At 37.6% G+C, this 20309-nt stretch overlaps 1 protein-coding gene across 8 annotated transcripts in view; it reads left to right on the top strand.

Moving 5' to 3' along the window:
- The window catches only part of tenm4 (teneurin transmembrane protein 4), a 206451-nt gene that overhangs the window by 104046 nt on the left and 82096 nt on the right, over positions 1 to 20309 (top strand). For all 8 annotated transcript variants that reach the window (XM_026282777.1, XM_026282779.1, XM_026282782.1 and 5 more), the window contains 5 exons: positions 7211 to 7375; positions 10260 to 10474; positions 12366 to 12582; positions 18464 to 18565; positions 19207 to 19401. In XM_026282777.1, coding sequence (XP_026138562.1) covers positions 7211 to 7375; positions 10260 to 10474; positions 12366 to 12582; positions 18464 to 18565; positions 19207 to 19401 — 894 coding nt within the window. The remainder of the gene's footprint in view (positions 1 to 7210; positions 7376 to 10259; positions 10475 to 12365; positions 12583 to 18463; positions 18566 to 19206; positions 19402 to 20309) is intronic.

The following is a 20309-nucleotide window of genomic DNA, read 5'->3' as shown; positions in this document are numbered from 1 at the left end:
TTAAACATGTCATCATGTTTGTCTTGCTTCAATTAGCCAAAGTGGTGACTGGCATCTTCACATTGGCCTTTCTGTCTTCTGATAAGTTTCTTGGTAAAATTCCATAGCCGTATATGAGATGGCTGCCCAAAAGTCCCAATGATCTTGCGCACCAGGATCCTTGCAGGAGGGGTGTCAGAGTAATTAGACTGCTAATGAGAGGACTGAGAGCTGCCATGCTCAACGCTCATCCATTCAAGTGTCTAAGGGGAATTAATTAACCATATGCTTGCTAATGTGCCCTGTCCATTCTATGATGGATGAGCAAGAAATGGCATTTCTCAACACGTGACACTCTGCCCCCAGATCCTAGCATTGTCCTCTTTTTTTTTTGTCCTGGGATAAAGCTGTTTTTTGTTGGAGGTAAATGTGGGATAGTTGGTCTTTTGTTGTTGTCTGTTTCTCAGGAGGTGTTGCAAATGTTTGAAACACAGAAGTGGAACAATAATGAGCTTGTGTTCCTCTCAGAATGTAGCAGTAGTTTGTTCAAGCTTTCTGCTTTCTAATTGGCTTGCACGGATCTGCCAAAGTGGCCTGCCAAAGTAGAGATTGCAGGGACATTTTATGTGTCCAGACTTGCATTTCAGCATGTCTGCCGTTTTACTCTCAACAGGTCGTGGGGTCTTTCCACTTGCCGTTCCAGCGAGACCCTCATTAAAAAACACCCAGCTTAGTCTGCTTCCACCTTTCTGTGCTTTGCTCCTTGCTCAGGGAGCCTGGCTGACAGCTGAGAGAGAGAGAGAAAGGGAGTGAGTTTATATGATGGAAGAGTTTGGGCAAGCCGGAGAAACATATTTCATAAGCTGGACTCTTCCCAACGCACTCTGGAATCATAGATACCGGGACAGCTCGGACATAAATCATAATGAGGTTTGGTAGCGGGGGGTAGCCGGGAAGTGTGTGAGGTATTTTACATCAGAGCTAGACAGGAGAAGTTGCAAAGGGGTCCAGATGGAAGATGGGCCCCTTGAAGGAGCAATTACTTGGACATTTGGAATGACACCTAGACCCATGATGCCTTTGATTCGATTGTCCACCCCCACTGCCCATGCGTACAGTCTGCACTCCCCGCTTCCTCCCGCAGAGCCACAAATCAAAGTGCAGCAGAAGAGAGTGAGCTAAAGGAATGCCTTACTCGATCTTGGGTGATGACAATCCAAGCCATCTGTCTCTTAGCATGTCTGTCTGCCTTTGACATAGTCAATTCCAGAAGTACTGACGGGGGCGGAGGCGCCCGATCGTTTGCATTTATATTGTCCTCAAGACAGCAACGACTTTTTATCACCTCCCGAAATGCTCTCTTGCAAAAGTAAAGGCAACATTCAGACCTTTTTCCAGGACTGCCAGAATCTGTCTGAATGCAATCAACAAAATGCGCGGCCTGCAATTTTCCAAATGGCTATTGATTGTATAAGACGGAGGATGGCCACTCTCATCCGTCGTGGCAATGCCTGTCAAAGGCTTCATCATTTTTCAGGCCACATTTTCACCATTTAGTAAATGTGGGGTGGTAACCACATAATATGGCTTTAATTAATGGCCAAACATGCAAAGGGATGCGAAGCAGAACTCTCCATTTGTCACGACTAGTTTGATCCTCAGTCTGTGAGCTGTGCGCTGGGCTTTTAAAACTGCCAATCCGATACTTCTGGTTAAGCTAGGGCAAGCACATCTTTGCAGAATCTTAAGGATCATTGATTTTACAACATGTAAAGCAGGGCAAAGAGTATCCAACCAAAGGCCCAAATGAAGCAATTAGACAAAGCTCTTTGTTTTTCTTTGAAAATGAATTCGGGCACATCTTTCCCTCCATAAACACCACTCCAACCAATCAGCTGTTACTCAGTAAGGAATTGCTCTCTTAGTCAAATTATTAAAGATGAACCTGGTGTATCACAACCCCCCCCCCCACACACACACACACACACACACACAACCCTAATGAGCAAAGTACAGTCAAAACAAATTATTCAGATAACATACAATTTTTTATATATTTTTGAGGATAGCAAAATAAAGAAAACTGTAACAAAATTCTTCATACAGGTAACTACCAGTAAGATAAAAATGTGGGATATTTTCTTCTTATTATTATTATTGCTAACGCGACCTTTTTACCCCACAGAATGAACACAATTAATAATTGCTTGGTAATTGGTTGACCTAAATCGGTATTATCTAATAGTATAGTTAACCCTCTGGAGTCGATGAACACATATACGCGTTATGAGGCATTTTCTCCTGATAACCCCGAAAATAACTTAAATTACACTTTCAGTTTTGATCGTACAGATAAGAGCAATACATCAGTCAAATTGAAGGGTCTACTTTTTTGCATACAGTCATAATAACAACAAAACTTTGTGCATTTATAAAATAAAGATAACAAATGACAGCTGTCAGCTATTCAGCCGAATTCATTACATACCTTTGTATCAAAGTTATCTGACATTTTCAAGATGAATTTGTTCTGACAGTTCTTGTCATATTTTATTACCATTTTCTAAACTACAGCATATAAACAGTGATAATATGAGAAATGCTGAAGGTGTCTGAATAGTTTTAGTTTGACTGTACCTCCAACACTTCTACTTTTTCAGATTTCTAGTTATGTTCATACTGTATGTATGATTTTATTTTGAAATAAAAGATCCTTCAACAACCTACAACAACACTCAACACCATGAAATTGCATGAAACAGTTTATGATATTTAAGACGATAAATAATGAATACATTAATTGTTTTGTGCCAGTCTGGAGTCCAGTGCCAGACATTTCCTGATTCATCTGGTTGGACTTGGATTTTTAAGGTGTTTAAATCAGCACTTTATATACCTACAAGGAATATGATAGTCATTCATTGTTACTTAATTTTTTTATGGTTATGAGATTTTTTTTTTTTTTGTAAGCACCAATACATTTATTCCTAGTTTTTGTTTTTGTTTTATTTAATCTACAAATCGGCTGAACAATTTTAGTGTTCTGTCACACAAAAATCAAGATTGAGTGAGGGTGTGGAAATTATTCCAGCTATACGTTTCTTTGACAGAAGAATAAATCATTCATTTAGACCTTTTCTCACCCTGATTGAGACAAGATATTTGCCGCTACACAAAACAAATACATTGTCACCTCTCTGAAATATTGAGTGGAGCGGAAAAGTAATTTTAGCCCTGAATTGTCACTACAGGTTGTCAAGAGAGTATGGCAGAGAAAGCCACTTGTGCAATTTGAAACCAGCCCTGTACTTACGAAGGAGAAATGGGAACTCACGTAGGGAGAGAAATGGAGCATGGGAAAGAGACAAGGCTTGAGATCATTTGTTTTATCGACTCTGACATCGCCATAGTCCACCATAGTCTGTGTCGACTTCCGTTGTCTTACATACTGTGGCTGCATCCCAATATACATACTATCAGTACTATAGTAAGAATATCTCATCCCTGCAAAGTATGCCAGAAGTGCCTAGATACTGTACTATTTTAGATTTTCTTCTCCACTTTTTAACTTTAAAGTGGTCGTATTGTATGATGCAATTTTAAATTGTCCTTTTTTCCAAGCTCTTGTTGCATAAACAAGATCTGTAAAGTTGCAAAAACTAAAGTTTCAAATCCAAAGAAACATTCTTTATAAAAGCTAAGAGTCAGTCACTTCTACCTAAAACGGCTCATTCTAAAACCCCCAAGCCCCCCATCTACATCACGATGTGGGAATATTTGCATTATGCCACCCAAATGTTCACGCATAGAAAGGAGGCATTACATTTTATTCTCGCTGTTGCCACCGCTGCCATTTTCTGGAGATGCTGAGACACGTCTGACTCACAGCCTGTAAGTTGGTTTACATATTTAAAGAATTTGCCACTGATGACTCAAACTCAAGTTTTGAGCGGTGTAGAGTAGCACTTGTTGTTTGTCATTTTTCTGATTACAAATGCAGACATGGTTCTATGTTTACACAGTGCGATACGCAATACAACGTGTAAAAAGACAGTATAAGTCATTATAATCAGTAATTATGTCCACACTAGATGCAACAAATGCCTTGTTTATAATGGGCACTAAGCACACGACATCACAGTATGGTGAGGGGTGTAACATTTATAACACAAGCTTAAGGTATTCAGCCAATCACAGTGCACTGGATAGCTGGCCAATCAGCATACACCTAGCTTTTCAGAATGATGAGCTTAGTAAAAATTGATGCGTTTCAGAAAGGCGAGGCATAGATAAATAATAATGTACATTCTGTGGAAAAGACTGTGTTTTTATACCTTAAACTGTATAAACACATTGCATTACACCAAATACACAAAACAGTGTTCTTTTTAGCAATGTCGTTTGACCCCTTTAACTCTTAACAAAGTAGTCCAGCCAATACTAGAGCAAATGTTGCTATATCAGGCTGCTCTGGTCTTTTTTGACCGTGAACCAGGGTGTACTTTCCAATTACCAGTAAAGTATATTCTTTTTTATTTTTTGTTTATTGATATACAGCCTATATTCAACTGTAGCATCACAATCTTAATTAAATTTTTGGTTATTTACACCCTGTGCTTAGAACTTCCATTCTGTGCAAGAAAGCACTCCAAGGCCTTTTGTTGGCATTTTATTTGCTGACTGAAGACTTCCAGGACAAGGTTTTGCCTGGCTAAGCTGGTCCTGACCATTCACGTCCTGGTGATCCATCATGCCTGGCCCCTCCTTCCCTTTTCACTGCGCCACCAGAGTTCATCCCAGTGGTTGCTTCTTTTGTTGACCTTGTGAAATATCACTGTGTCTTCTGGTGCTGCTCATGCATTCATCCATACCTCTTGTTGTGTTCTTGCTGACTTGATCATTTCCTTGTCTCTTTAGCCACGGGGGTGTTAGTAAGCTAATGGGGATGAAAATAAAAGTTGCCCTGTGGGCTCTGGCTTTTCTCTGTGGGTTATACAAAAATTTTTCTTTCTCCAAGGCTGGGGGTACCTCTGTTGTTTTCACAGTGACTTAAAGAAATGTGCATACTCTACTTGTCAAAAGTTTAACCTAAACCTAAACATAACTACTATTGAGGTTTACTGATGGAAAAGTTTTAGTTAATATTGAATTTGTGTTTGTGTTCCGTAATCTAAAGTCTGTTATGCTCTTGTAATATTCTCTTCTTGCAATTCGGTAATACTCTAAAATATTTTTACATTTATTTATTTATTTATTTATTATTTTCCTTTTTTTCTGTTTGAATATAAAGTAATTTATCCCTGTGGTGGCAAAGCTAAATTTTCAGCACTCAAAACCGTAGTCTTTAGTCACAGACATCAGTTTTAATACAGTATGCTGATTTAGAGCTTAATTATTGTTATGCTAATCATTAATAATGGTTCTCATTATTGTCAGTGTGAATAAAAGTGTTAATATCTTAATTTCTCATTCCAAAACTTTTTAATGGTAGTGTTTGACTGTTTACACAAATACAGTAGGTGGCCAACCAGAATGTGCTTTCTACCATCACGAGCACAGCGTTTGCAAAGGGCATTTGCAGCTTTTGACCGCTGAATGGTGCTTTAACCACAAGTTATCAAACACATGCATCTAAGCACATTTTCGCAAATAGTTGTGTGTTACATTTGATGACTGCAGTCGGCGGAAAAAGAACGAAAAAACATGTAGGTAAAATATTTAATATTCACAGATGAAAATATAGTAGCCTACATAAGAAGTTATGTTCGTTTCTTAGAAGAGATAAAACAGAATAAAACATGCACATACTTTGTTATTCGTTACCTGTCCTTTATTTTGACAGATAACTACTTGGGGAAAAGATATCTCTCTGTACACTGATTAAGAAATTGCTGTGTGTTTTCGAAATTATTTCCATTATTTTAGTAAAACGTGAGGCACTGAATAATTTCACTCCCATAGTTTAGACCAAACTAAAGCAAGAAACAAATAAATTAAACCTGGCTATGATTTAGCTAAATCACTGAAACTGAAGAGAATGGATGGATTAATAAAATCTCCTCACGTTTAAACTCAATTTCTCCCATTATAATCAAGTGTACACAATGTAAAAAAAGAGCTTCATTGATTCACAACTTCAGTGATTTTAAAGGGAGCCTTCTCTACTTGCTTTTATACAAGTCAAGTAAAACTCAAAAAATACATTTAAAAAATTGCAGCGTGGGGTTCTGTGCCAGAGCGCACAAAGTGAATGGGCATGCACAATGTTTACGGGGCAGGAAACTTTTTTGTTCTGAAAAAATAAATGGGATAAACACGAAACTTGCAAATAGTTAAAAGCATAGCCTAGATTAACACACATTAACAAATTTTAACCAACGAATTTGTTAACCTACAGTAACAAATTTTAACCGATTGATCACCTATTTTCGTTTGCTGCATGTTTTTTAAAAACACAATTTTTGAGTGGAAAAAAAAATATGTCGCATTTTATTACATTCAGAAAAAATAAAAGCAGGCCTAATTTTATAAATAAATAATATGTAATGACTGTTTAATAACAATAGCATACCACCCGGCAGTTGTTTCGTGAACATTTTTAACACGCAACTGACTTGCAGTTAACACCGTGGCCCTGCGACGGCAGGAATAGGCATTTCAGTTGTCCACCTAATGTATATTAAGTAGCAAAAAAAAAAAATCACCATTGGTTATAATAATAAGAAATGTTTCTAGAGCATCGAAATCAGCATATTCTAATTATCATAGATCATGTAAAATTGTAGACTAGAGTAATGATGGTTTAATATAAATGTTAATAATATCTCACTACTGTATTTGACCAAATAAATGCAACCTTGTTGAACATAAGATACTACTTTCAACATTACTAAACTCAACAAAATTTAAGTTAGAAAATCTCATTGAGAGAATTTCCATTGGAAAATCCAACAGCCATGACGTCATATTTGCATATTAAGCTGCAGTGGGTTGTGGCTCTCTAGGTAATCTTAAACTGCAAAAGATGAATCATGTCATAAAACACATTTGTTTTCATACAGCCTTGGTTTAATTACCCACAGCCTTCAGGATGTTAATTTTCTGATGCAGTGTCTATAGGATTCCTTAGTGAATCTAATTTAATTACAATAATGTACACCAAGGCACATGCTCAGTAATCACTGCTCCAACACACGTAAATTTACCATCTGCTGCTGCTCTTTCTCCGCAGCCATGCACCTCTTCGGACTCAACTGGCATTTGCAGCCAATGCAGAGGCAGATATATCAGCTGACGGAAGACAACACAAGTGGCCTACATCTGCCTACAGATCTGGGCTTGCCGCCTCTGGGCAACACAGGTCTAGAGTTTCCGGACAGAGGAAGCAAAGATGACGGTATGTCCAAGACTGATGTCTTAAAGTCAACACAAATGTTCAAATGTTGCGTTTAGTTTTTTGTTCGCAGTGGTATTGAGGATGTTATACACACTCAGATTTGACTTTGTCCAATTGTCCAATGTCCAGTTTACATGGTCCAGTCAGTTCCCAAGTTCTGCTTTACATTTTCATGTTGAATATTCTGTTTTGCTTAGATAAATGGATTTTGAATGGCGTTTCATGTTTTTTTTTATATATGTATTTTTTTTTTATATATATATATAAGATTTGTCAAAGTGTGATCCCTATTAGGGTGCAGATAAATAGAAGCCTTGATGTGAAAAGGCAGCAGCTCCAACCAAGTTTGATTGGTAAAAAAAGAGAAGTTCTTCCAGTTTTGATTAACCTTAAGCCTTTTTTTTTTGGCCAAGCGTTTGAACTCATGCCCTTCAGTCATCGCATATCCGACAACACATTCCAACATTTCAAGCTAATTTCCTGCCAGATTCGCATGAACTCATCTCCCGCTAATTTCGCTCAGTGCTGGCCAGTATTATAACGTCTTATTTTTGATTTTCAAAGACTTCAAGATCCAGGATTATTTGTCAGCCAGCTCCATGCTGTGACCAGTCTCAGTTGCTTGCCATGAGATCTGCATTACAATCCAGTGAAAGTTGAAGGGAAAATGGGAAGGGTATTATTTGTTCCTGGAAGAACGAATGGCACAGCTTTAGGGATTGAGTATCCAGGGGCTCAAGGCAGATTAGAACTTGCCCCATCCAGAAAGCCATGCATTCCTTTCATCTCCAAGACTGGACATGAGTTTTCCTGGCAGCGGAAGAAAGCAGACACTAACCCCCACGGTCATGGAGACGGAAGTTCGTACAGTAGGAAAAGTTCACTTTTTCCATGAGCGCGACCCATATTTAGCCATTTGATTTGCCACAGGCCTCGAACAAAAGGTGGGAGATCAGACCATTACCATATAGATGAGTCGCAGAGACGTCTTTTTTCATTTAGCAGCTGGCAGAGAGGGAGCGAGTGAAACCACAAACACGGAGGCTGCTACGGTGCCTCTGCTTGAGTGACATCTGCGGCTGAGGGGAAATCGATAGGCCGGGCTTTTTAATTCTGACTGTCAGAGTAACATTGTCATCAGGAACACAGCAAATCAATCCGGTGTCACTGTGCTGTACATCCCTGGCATTAACTTAAATAAACACTGTACCGGAGAGGTTTTCTGACCATCTTGCACCTTCTAGTAATCAGTTCAATTACCCATAAACATGTTATCTGGAAAGTGTCAGTGAGACCTTGTTTAAATTCATGCATTTGCCAACTCAACCGGATGTTTCTGTTTTGCCATGTGCCATGGAAATCGTAATTGTAAAAAAAAAAAAAAAAAAAAAAAAAATTATAATAATAATAATTGATTCAGTATTTCCTCCCTATTTTCTTTTTAATTTAATTTGTTCAGATTTATAAATTGTACTTTACAAAAAATCCAACCATTCATAATTCTCAATGATTCTCATGCCTTTGCTGTAATGCAATGTTTATTATTATTTATATTTACTTTACATTTAAAAATCCTAAATTAAAAGCAATGCAAAAATACAACATAAAAAATAGCCCAACCGCAGTTTAATTGAGATAAATTGGAATGCACAAAAAAAAAACATGATTTCTGAAAATTGTAAAAAAAAAAAAAAAAAAAAATGAAACTCTTCATACACTGATCAAAAGTATAAACACAACACTGTTTAGACAGATTTGTGAACAATATTTGAGAGAAATAGGCCTTTTGTGTACATAGAAACAATCTTAGATCTTTGAGTTCAGCTCATGAAAAATGGGGGCAAAAACGAAAGTCTTGTGTTTATAATTTTGTTCAGTGTATACTGTATGTACACAACATAATATTCATTGCATTGCCTTAAATTTTGCATCATAGTAACAAATAATGCTAATAGAAAAATAATAATTTTAGAAAAAATAATATTTTTATATTTTTTTATGGAATATATAATTGTTTTTAGTTTTTTTTCAGTCATGTTTTTGACAGATTTTGTAAATTTCGGCCAATGGCAAAATATGCAACATAGCTGAATTTCCACAACATGTGTAATTGCGACTGATGTGGTAATGCGTTATGTGGAGGTGGTAAATTGGAAGACAGGAAAGTGTGTCCTGTCTCTCCATATATAGCACTATGCAAATGATTGACTTTTGAGGAAACTGCCATCTGCTGTAGTGCGTGTAGCCTGACGCGAAAGCTGCCTGAGAGTCCTCTGGGCTCTCTTTGCAAGGATGTCTGCTTTTGTCGCCATCACTGCGGAAATTGGGCAGTCCACCTGAGCGAGCAGATGTTGCCATTTCCTCAGGGTCCAATGAGGAGGGTACATCAGCATTAGGTGCAGGGGCGTTTTCTATGAGGACGCAAGGGAGGCACTGCTTCTGAAATATTCTGATGAGTAAATAATTGATAGTATAAAAAATAGAACAAATATATAAACAACTGATTTATTATAAAGCGAGGCTGAGTCAACTTCCAAATCAAAACCATGAAAACAGAAAATGATCTGTAATCATAAATAGACTTTATGTGTTTAAATGAAGGTTTGAGGATGTATAAGAACTGAACCATATAAAAAGTACTATTGCAATTGTTTACAAAATAATGTAAAAAACTTACTATATACATCTCTCACACACAATGTTGAGTTTATGTACCTGTAAAGTTTCAGCTTAGGAAAGTTCTATATGTTCAGCGTGGCTATTTTTTCCTGATGTGATGGAAAATCAGCAAGAGGGTCATTCACCCGGTACACTGACCCTCTGCTCGCACCATATAGTAGATTTATGAGGCGTCGAGCTGACTGATAGATCTCATTTTCCACAGGTAAACTAGATGGCTTTTTCCCGGAGGACAGCTTCATAGACATGGGTGAGATAGACGTGGGCCGCAAAGTCGCCCAGCTGATCCCGCCTGGAATCTTCTGGAGGTCACAGGTCTTTATCGACCACCCCATGTACCTCAAATTCAATGTGTCCCTCAGTAAAGATGCCTTGGTGGGGATCTACGGGAGGAGAGGCCTACCCCCGTCACATACACAGGTGGGTCAGACAAGTCCATTCAGATAATATTTAAACAATGTTCATTCTGTCTTTTAATCCAAAGGTTGATCTTTATTGTATTTTAATGAGAATGAAAGCAGAAAGAGATGAGAGAAAATCCCAAAACTATTCAGGCCAGAGCGTGCATGCTAAATGCTAAGTGCTAATTGTTGACGTTTTTTTTTTTTATTTTTTTTTATTTTGAAAGCTAAATTGGATAATTCCTGTGGAACTAGATGGACTTATATGACAAAGATGTTTCCCAAACATTCCCTCTGCCATTAATCAGACGAAGTTTGGTTAAACTATGTAATTTGTCTGCATATTAGACTAAGAAAGAAAGATTGAAATTTGCACATATCAACAAAACAGCCTCACAAAAAGCTTATTCCTCTTTCCTCACAAGGTGTAAGGGCTTTTTAAAATTAAATCAAATACCGTATGAAGGATCCACTTTTGTTTGTTTGACCCTCCCATTCATTTGTTTATAGACGTAGCATATTCCCCCAAGATTTCATTTCATTTTGTGGCATATTATCGTCTCAAAGACTCATCTCAAAGACTTTGACATAAGCAGACACTTAATTTCAGTATCGAGCACAGAACATCTCAGCCTCCCTATATTGATTTGGTTCATATGTGCAGCGGTATTGTGTCCCTGGAAATTACTCCAAGACCTTGGTTGACAGATTCTTTTAATTCATCTAAGCTAACCAATAAGAGAGATTTTACTTTCTCTCTCTCTCTCTTCTATTTTGTGTGAATAGATTTATTTTGCAAGTGTGTTTCTTAATAACACATGTGGATATGGTAAGGTTAATTGTGTATGATTGGATTTCAGATTTTGGTGTTCCATTATGTTCAGTGATATTGCTTGATTTGTCATTTAGCATATGCACAAATGTCAAATAAGAATGTCCTGGTGATATGTCATCCCAAATTATATTTTATGCAATACTTTTATGTATATTTTAAGTTTGGGGGCGAGATTATTAGTTTACTTATTTATTCATTGATTTATTGATTTAAAAACAATAATAATAAAAAATAAGAAATGGTTGCTTTTATTGAGCAGGGTTGAATTAGATGTGTTTAAAAGGGACAGTAAAGACATTTATACTTGTTTCAAAAGATTTATTTCAAATAGATGTTGTTCTCTTGAGATATCTGTTCAGCCGAATACAGAAAAAAAGTGGTTTCAACAAAAATATTAAGCAGTACAGCTGTTTTTAGCATTGATAATAAAAAAAAAAGAAAAAATTCTTAAGCACCAAATCAGCATATTAAAATGCTTTCTAAAGGGTCAAGTGACTCTGAAATCCGCTGTAGAAAATTGAGCTTTGCCATCACAAGAATAAACAGCATATTAAGAAAAATATTTAAAATCGACTACAGTTATTTTAAAATGTAATATTTCACAGTATTACTGTTTTTTACTGGTTTTTATTAAATAAATGTGTCCTTAGTGAGCATAAAAGACTTCTTTCAACAGTATTGAGAAAAATCCATGAGATCTCATGTGATTCTCATTACTACTTTAAATGCCTGTAATATTTAGTAAATTGAAATGTCATAATATTCACTCCTAAGTATAAATAAAAAAAGAAATCAGCATAAATTAAATGCAGTACTTTTTTTTTCGAAGAAGTAACATATAACCCATACAGTTTTGAGGCGTGAGATTTTACAATTGTACATATATTAGCATAAATTGTTACAGCGTTAGCAGCTGTCCTTTCACACCTTGCATTAGTCCTCTTTTCACAGTCTCAATCTGCCCTTAGAGACCATGCTCCTGTTGGCTCCAACGTGCAGGACTTATCAGATCCTGGAGGCTCATGTGTCATTCCTAATGCTTGTTTATGGTCTGTCTGTCTCTCCTTGTCTCCAGTTTGACTTTGTGGAGCTGTTGGATGGCCGTCGACTCCTGTCGCAAGGGTTGCCAGGCCTTGAGGGTCCGCCTTTTCCAGCCCAGCAGCGGAGCCTGATGCCACTCACCAGTCACGATACAGGCTTTATACAGTACATGGATTCTGGCATCTGGCACTTGGCTGTGTACAATGATGGGAAGGAGACGGAGCAGGTGTCCTTTCTCACAACTGCGATCGGTTAGTACATCACTAAATGGAGACGTTGCTTTAAATAACACAACAGGTGTAACTTTAAATGTGCAAATGGTAATTGTTTCTCAGGTGACATATATATATGTAAAAGAAAATTTGCACGGGTGCCTCAGTATTAATAGCCATGTTTTCTGATGAACATGGAATTCTGATTCACTCGTGGTCGGGTACATGACACATTCCAACTTTGCTGATGAAATCCAATGTTATGCATAACCTGCCATAAAAATGGCAAATTGAACCAATTCCAATCTCTTGATTTGTCTTATTCTTCCAATTCGTATTCAATGGGATGGGATGACCAGTGGTTCTTTGGTTCTCTGAAGCATAGATATTTCTTATTACCATGCAAGCTGTCAAATAGTAGTCCTCTAGAAAAGATTTTCTAAATAATTCCCTTGTAAACTTGGACATATTGATTCAGACAGAACTGAAATTGCCACACAACCTTTTTGTTTGCAAAAAACTGTTGGTAATCCAGATGGCAATGAACTTATATCCCTGAAAATGTTGAAATTACTTAATTTTCCTATTTATATCGGTTCACGTACAAAAAGGGCCTGAGTCTCCATGATATGGACGAGATAAAGAAAGATAATGATTTACATTGCAGCCAAAATAACTGTTGCATAGATGTATTCGTGCTACTTCATTGATATGCCAGTTTTCTGTAAAAACATTCAATATATATTGCAAACACCAAACAATCTTAACCAATCTTTGAATCAGACAGCGAAAAAAATCACTGACTTAAAATGTTGATTTTACATTGCATGCAAGTTTCTATTTAAATCAGTTATTGTGCAAATAGGGCCCAAGTCACTGTGATACGTATACCATATATGATATAAGGAAAGGTTGTCATTTAGACTGCGGCCAAAATAAATCTTGCTTAAATGGTTTGGCACCACTTCACTGACATGCCAATTTGCGAAATGAAATAACGTTGGTAATTCATGTAGCCATTGCAAGCCTAGACAATCTAAAATGGCTTTGACAGACAATCTCAGCCAAAATGAACCAACATTTTTTCCCCGAATCAAATATGAATTAGGCATCAGAGGAAATTCTCGCCTGCACCGTGCTACTTGTCAGAGCCTGCCATCACTGATATTACCCGTTTTGCATCACCATCTCAGCCAGCCTAGACCTCTACAGAGTAATCAAGGTGGATTTGAATAAGAAAGATTGCGGAAATGAGCAGTGCTTCACTATGCCTGCGTGTGTTCTTCACTGATGGCTCGTAAGACTCTTGTTACTTTTTGAGTGCCTCCCAGCAAATCCCGCTTCCAATTTGCTGTCTATTTGCATAGAACACACTAGCCTTGATTCAAAGCTTCTGATTGACGACCCTTACGTTCCCCATATGCATATTATTTTTCATTATTTGATCATATTCACATGTGTTTTTTGATGTTAAAGACTTTGCCGTTCCATCCTTTGCCATCACTGATTGAGGTGATTTTGATTTTGTCCTTTCCGTTCAGCGTCCTGAAAGCGGCTTTGATTAGTGCGAGCCCCTCAGGAGGGAGGGCAGAGCTTGAGGCCGTCGCGAGGTTCCAGCTTTCATGGAGGTGGCAGCTGGGAGCTGTTCTCACATGCTCTTTAATTAAATGCTCCTGGGCCTTGGTCCATCTGCAACGGGAGGGGGGTTTGCCAGCCTGTCGATCGATGCAAGTGTGTCTGCCACACATCCATTTCTGCTGTTCAGGCTCGTCATGGGGAAAAGACGGCACTGTGCCTTACCTCCCCCGATGAGGATGGAATACAATACCGTATAAATGACACATGACATGGTGGTTTAGAGTGGCAGAAGATGAGGAGAGGAGGAGACGGTCTGTTTGTCCTGTGTTCGGTACTCTTGGATGTAGCCACCATTGGGAGTTTGTTGGCCACCTGCGGTTCAAAGCCAAGACGGTGGGGTTCAGAGAAAGGAGGTCTGGAACAGGAGTCACGCCTGAGTTGATTTTGACTCTGAGCTGTGGAGCTCAGAGGGAGGCAGAAAGAGGAGGTGAAGAAAGTGAAAAAAATAAGAGATAGAGAGGGTGAGAGAGACCAGAAGAAAGTAGGTCAGATGGATGGCGACCTTCAGCAGGGTTTCAAACTGCACCCAGTTTTCAGCACAGAAACACTAAATGTTAAACTGAAGACAAAGTTTTCGCTTTTGAAGACCGTTAAATATAACCCCATAGTAAACTGTGATTTTGAGACGTTTTTAAAACATTGCTGTATTTTTTCTTTTTTTGGGGGGGGGCCTTCCGTTTTTGTTTTTTTTTGTTGACGAGCCCCTGGTCTAATGCACAACATGTCTTAGAAACCCATTCTTAAAGCGTCTTAACATTACTTTTAGTCATTATTTTATTTGGGTAGCACACATATTCTGAATGTCTTCGGCAGAATTCAAATGAGCCATTTTAATCTAGATTAATCTAGATTAATTCGAAGATTACAGTTAGATTAATCCATATAAAAAAATAATAATATATGCCCACCACTAATATATATATATATATATATATATATATATATATATATATATATATATATATATATATAATTACAAATTAGATCTTTTTAATATGTCTGTTTCTTTTTGCTAGACTGCAGAGAAATTAAATGGAGAGCAAAATGAGACTTTGAACTCTTTTAATCTCACGTGGCATCTGTAGAGTTCCCAAATTCGGCCCAACAGTTTCAAACTATGCAGTTAAATGTCAGCTTCCAGTAGTCTTCTGCGACCACTTTACTAGTACTGTACAATCCACATTCATTTCATCATTCTATATCCTTTCTGTATGTCAACAACTCTCTCGGTTGTGTTTATATTTGGAATCTTTGGTAAGATAAACTTTATCCTTAAATGAAACATTACCTGACATCTCAATGAAGTCTCCGGAGCTATAAGTGCAGCCTCTGAGCAATCCAAATTTCCTCTGGGTACACGTATGCCATGGTCCATAAGGGACCTGAAGTGTTGAATATCTCTATTGTTCTGGATCCCTCTCTTTGTGACTCTCTATTTTTGTTTCCTCATTTTTTATTTCTTTATTTCTTTATGCCTCTCTTCTCTCGCTCCATAATTCTCATGACTCCTCATTACAAAGCTAAGGTGTCCGTCCCATGTGCGACACAGTCTCATTTGTCCCCGCCATGTGGTCTTCTGTTGTCAGAGTTATCAAGGATGCATCTCTAGCTTTGCCTTGCTGATTGCTCTGGTCCCTCGGCTTTCTAATATTAGATATTTTTCACAGATTGAAGCCAAGGACAGTAGTCTCATGCTATACTAGAGCAGAGAGCAGTAATTAATGTCCGATCAGTAGAAGAGATTAAATGTGTTATCATCATTACTATTGATCATACTTGGGGTTAATAGCATACAGAAGTATGGACTCCATCTTCTTCAAATTCACGACTGGACATGGACTTCTCAGTCACTGTTTAGAGATGAAATTAAACGTGACAGTTCTGAAGCGAAGTGCAGGGTCTGGACTGCAGGTACTGAACTCAGATCAGTAGTGTCAGAAATGCTTTATGTGAAAGTGAAAGAGATGCAGGGAGAGATGGATTGTGCTCTACTGATACATGAGGAGAGCATCTTTCAAAACAGATACGAAGCGAAAAGCCATTTCATGTGTAAGTGCATCTGTGGACGTAATTGCAAACGACTTAATTTTTCTTACAATACTACACATGCACAGTCACTCATAGCAGGCGTTCTAGAGACCTGTATGTGCCCTCTGCTGAGAAATGGAGGCTGGAAGCCATCAAAATCCCTAACTAAGTCTTGATAGGCTCAGGCGTACCAGGGGGATAGCCAATCCGCCAGCCTTTTCCTCTCACATTAAGAGACTTGTGCCTTTAAAATTCTTTCAAAAACATTCTCTGCAGCCCAGTCTAGTTACCACCCTCCCTTCTTCTTTTCTCCCCCCTTCCCTCGTTCAGCTTCCCGTCTGTTGCATCCTCTGCGATGATTGACTCTCTTGAGGAAGGAGAAGGCTGTGTCCGGGCTCACATTTCTAGCCCTTTGTCCGACACAAAAGCATCTTTGTCGAGAGAGCTCAGCCTCGGGCGCACCAGCGATTCGAAGGGAGCCTTAGAGAGGGAATATTTTTCACTGTTATTTCATGTTTAATTCAGGTTGCGTCTGATTTCAGCTGCAAAGAAATGAGCATGGATTTGCCATACGTGTCAAAAATGTCATTTCATAAAATATAGTAATTGCATATCGTCATTTAAGTTTCGCCATTGATTGATTTGTCCCAACCACTTTATGGAATTATATATATATATATGCAATACAGAGGAAGCTTTTCCAGTTCTCAAGCAGGGATTTTTTTGTGTGTGTGTGTGTGTGTGTTATAACAAGTAACAATCTGGCACAGATTTGTTTGCTTTAATGTTTTTTGTGCCTCCGTTGCAGTTGTTATCAGTCGTAGAAAGTGATTCATGCTTAGCATTTGGTAGTTGATCCATGTATTTATCCACTGAGCTACAGAATCCCGGGACAGATAGCGACAGATGTAGGAATAAAGTTAGCAAATAAAATGTCACAAGTTCATTTGAGGACTTGATTGGTCATCAAGAATAACTGCAAATCACTCTATAATGAGTTTTATGTTAAAAAAAAAATAACTGGCAATAGAAATATTCTAATATCATTGTATGCGTGTCAGTTCAGACTTCCAGTATTACAGACCTAATCACTGCATTCATATATTACACAGCCCATTCTGCATATTTATGAGCAAACTAATTAATATTCATAAGCAAAGTCTTAATTTCACGATTCAACAAGATTGCTTATTTAAGATAGATATCTAAATGCTTCTTGAGAGCTGTCAGTATGTGGATTTAAGATGTGTCTACCAAGAATCAAGTGCCACTTCTTCACTCCAGGAGTCTGTCTAATAGATACGCAATCTGTAGTATGCCCCTTTTATATTTATTCCTGCTTGAAATCAGAAATCTTGTAATTGACATGTTGACATCCCTTGCATTAACATAAGCCTGCTAGACTGAAGAAAGGGAATTGAGTTGGATGGAATTTCCATTAGCTGTGTTACTGGATGTGTCATGCACTTGCAATGGTCAATGTTAGCGATGTTTCACAAAAACAGCTACGCTAATTATGCTAAGTTCACCATTAGGCTGAAGTAAATTCGTCAAGTGGCTGCACATGAGTCCCACTTCACCTTAGACCTGCTATAGCTCACAGAAAATGTCACACTTTATTTTCCCTTATTTATGAATAGAGTAAAAAAAAAATTTCTTAACTTTTTTGTCAGTTGAATTGATGTGCCAATAGTGCCATTAGCGTCATATGAAATTACAAAAAAATATTGATGCTTTCCTAAACACATACCCGTCGGTTATTGTTTGGTCAAACTATAGCTCCGCCTTAAATTCACCTCATTGGTTGAACCAATGTTTTTGTCAGACTGTTCAGGCCCATCAGTGTTTATATTTCTTATATTTCTTTATATTTCTTAAGTAATTTAACATGAAAAAATGTCACACTTCACCTATATATTTTGATGCATATATGTTATGAAAAGCAATATATGTTATGATGCAACTCATACGACTCTATTTTGGAGTGGTTTTCCCTGCTCCGTTTCAATAAATGGCCTGGGTATATAGTTTTGAGCTCTGAAAGTTCTCAGAAAAAAAAAAAAAAACTCTTATTTTGAAATATCTAGGATCCCTTAAAATTCAAAGAGAACATGAAGTAGCCTACACCGCCAAAATGTAGCTTTTTTTTACACCCACATTTTTTAGGGAAGGAGAATAAACTGCATCTAGCGAGGGAAGTACTGATGAATGTGCATCCCTCTGACAAACATGGTTTGATGACGTTGTTTTGCAGACTCCATCGATGACTGTCCTAGTAACTGTTTCGGAAATGGAGACTGTGTGGCCGGAAACTGCCACTGTTTTCCTGGCTTCAGAGGACCCGACTGCAGCAGGGGTGAGATTTCTGTTCGCCTGCTCCTCCATTAACCTCCATTTCTTTCTTTATTACTTTCAGTCCTTCATCCCCGCCGTCTTTTCTGTTTTCACTTTCTCTGGCACTCAACATTTTCCTTTGCTTAAAAATATAACCGTCGTTTTCAACACTGTATTAGCCACCATTGTAATCAAACGAGTAACTATAATAATAAATATGTATGTGTGCGTGTCAATTTGTAAGAATGTGTGAGGAGTAATAAATAAAGGACTTAATAAAATACAATAAAAATATATTAATTTGGACATTTATGGTTATGGAGTAGCTGTAGCTTGTTTTTGGCTGATTTCTCTTGTGCCCTGTCACTTTAAAATCGATTTCCACATTAGAATCCAGTTGTTCTTTCCTGTTTGCATGTTTGTAGTGTATTCTGGTCTCTTGATCAATCGCGAACAAATCCCTTGTTCATACACAAAACTTCTAGATCAATATGGTCTCACTCACTTTAACCACTTGTAACTTTTGCTGCAGTGGTCACATTGATTTTTGCACAGACATGAGTCCAGCAGACCAGCACAAGCAGATTTTTTTATTTTTTTTTTACTTATTTTTTTGAAGCTTCAATTGGCAGACCTTTACCATTTTGTGTGTACTCTTTCCAGCGTCCTGTCCAGTGCTTTGCAGTGGGAACGGTCAGTACCTGAAAGGCCGCTGCATGTGTCACAGCGGTTGGAAAGGATCCGAATGTGATGTTCCCACCAACCAGTGCATCGACATTACCTGCAGCGGACATGGCACGTGCATTGTGGGAACTTGCATCTGTAATCCCGGCTACAAAGGGGAGAACTGCGAAGAAGGTAACAGAAAATGTGGTGAAAAGCAATAAACTACAGATTAAAAGTTTGACATAAAAAGATTTTTAAAGGAAGTCTCTTGTGCACACCAAAGCTAAAAAGAAAAACAATATTAATATGCAATATAAAAAAAAAACTGTTTTTATTTCTCTAAACCCCACCGTCTTGGCCTTGAACCGCAAGTGGCCAACAAATTTGTGATTTATCCCTGTAATGTAGTAGTGTTCAGTGTCACATGACCCTTCAGAAATCATTCTGATATGCTGATTTTCTGATGAACATTGCAATTGTTTTGTATTCGTTGCTTAATATTTTTGTGGAAGCCGTGATGTTTAAATTTTCAGGATTCTTTGATGAACAGAAAGTTCGAAAAAACTCCATTATTTGAAAAATTTGAAATATAAATCTTTTAGAACATTATAAATGTGTACTGTCAATTTAAATAAATGTAGTGTGTGCTTGCTGAATAAAATTAGTACTTTTTTTCTTTTCTTTTTTTAAATCTTTCCTATCCTAAACCTTTCTATAGTGGTGCATCACAGTTCCCACAAAATATGAATCTGTTTTCAACATAGATAACAATAAATTAGATAAAATGTTTGATTACTAAATCAGCCAAAATCAGCATATCATGATTCTGTTAAAGACTATATATATATGCGCATGTGTTTTTTTTTTGTTTTTTGTTTTTTTACTTTGCTAGTATATTCCTAAAATTGGGGAGATAAACTTTTAGCCATTATATGTGTAACTTCACCATAATACTTTTGTTGTAAGGATGTCTCTTCTATTTTAGATGTGGTTGCCCTTTTTATGAAGAAAAAATCTGAATTTGTATGCACCAAATTGCACAGAAATGGAAAAAGAGGCCCTTCTTGGCCTTTTTTAGTATGCATATGTACCCTTCTGAA

The sequence above is a fragment of the Carassius auratus genome, chromosome 15 (assembly GCF_003368295.1).
Source record: "Carassius auratus strain Wakin chromosome 15, ASM336829v1, whole genome shotgun sequence".
NCBI classification, from domain to species: domain Eukaryota; kingdom Metazoa; phylum Chordata; class Actinopteri; order Cypriniformes; family Cyprinidae; genus Carassius; species Carassius auratus.
The sequence above is the reverse complement of the archived record's forward strand: the minus strand, read 5'-3'. Positions and strand labels throughout refer to the sequence as shown.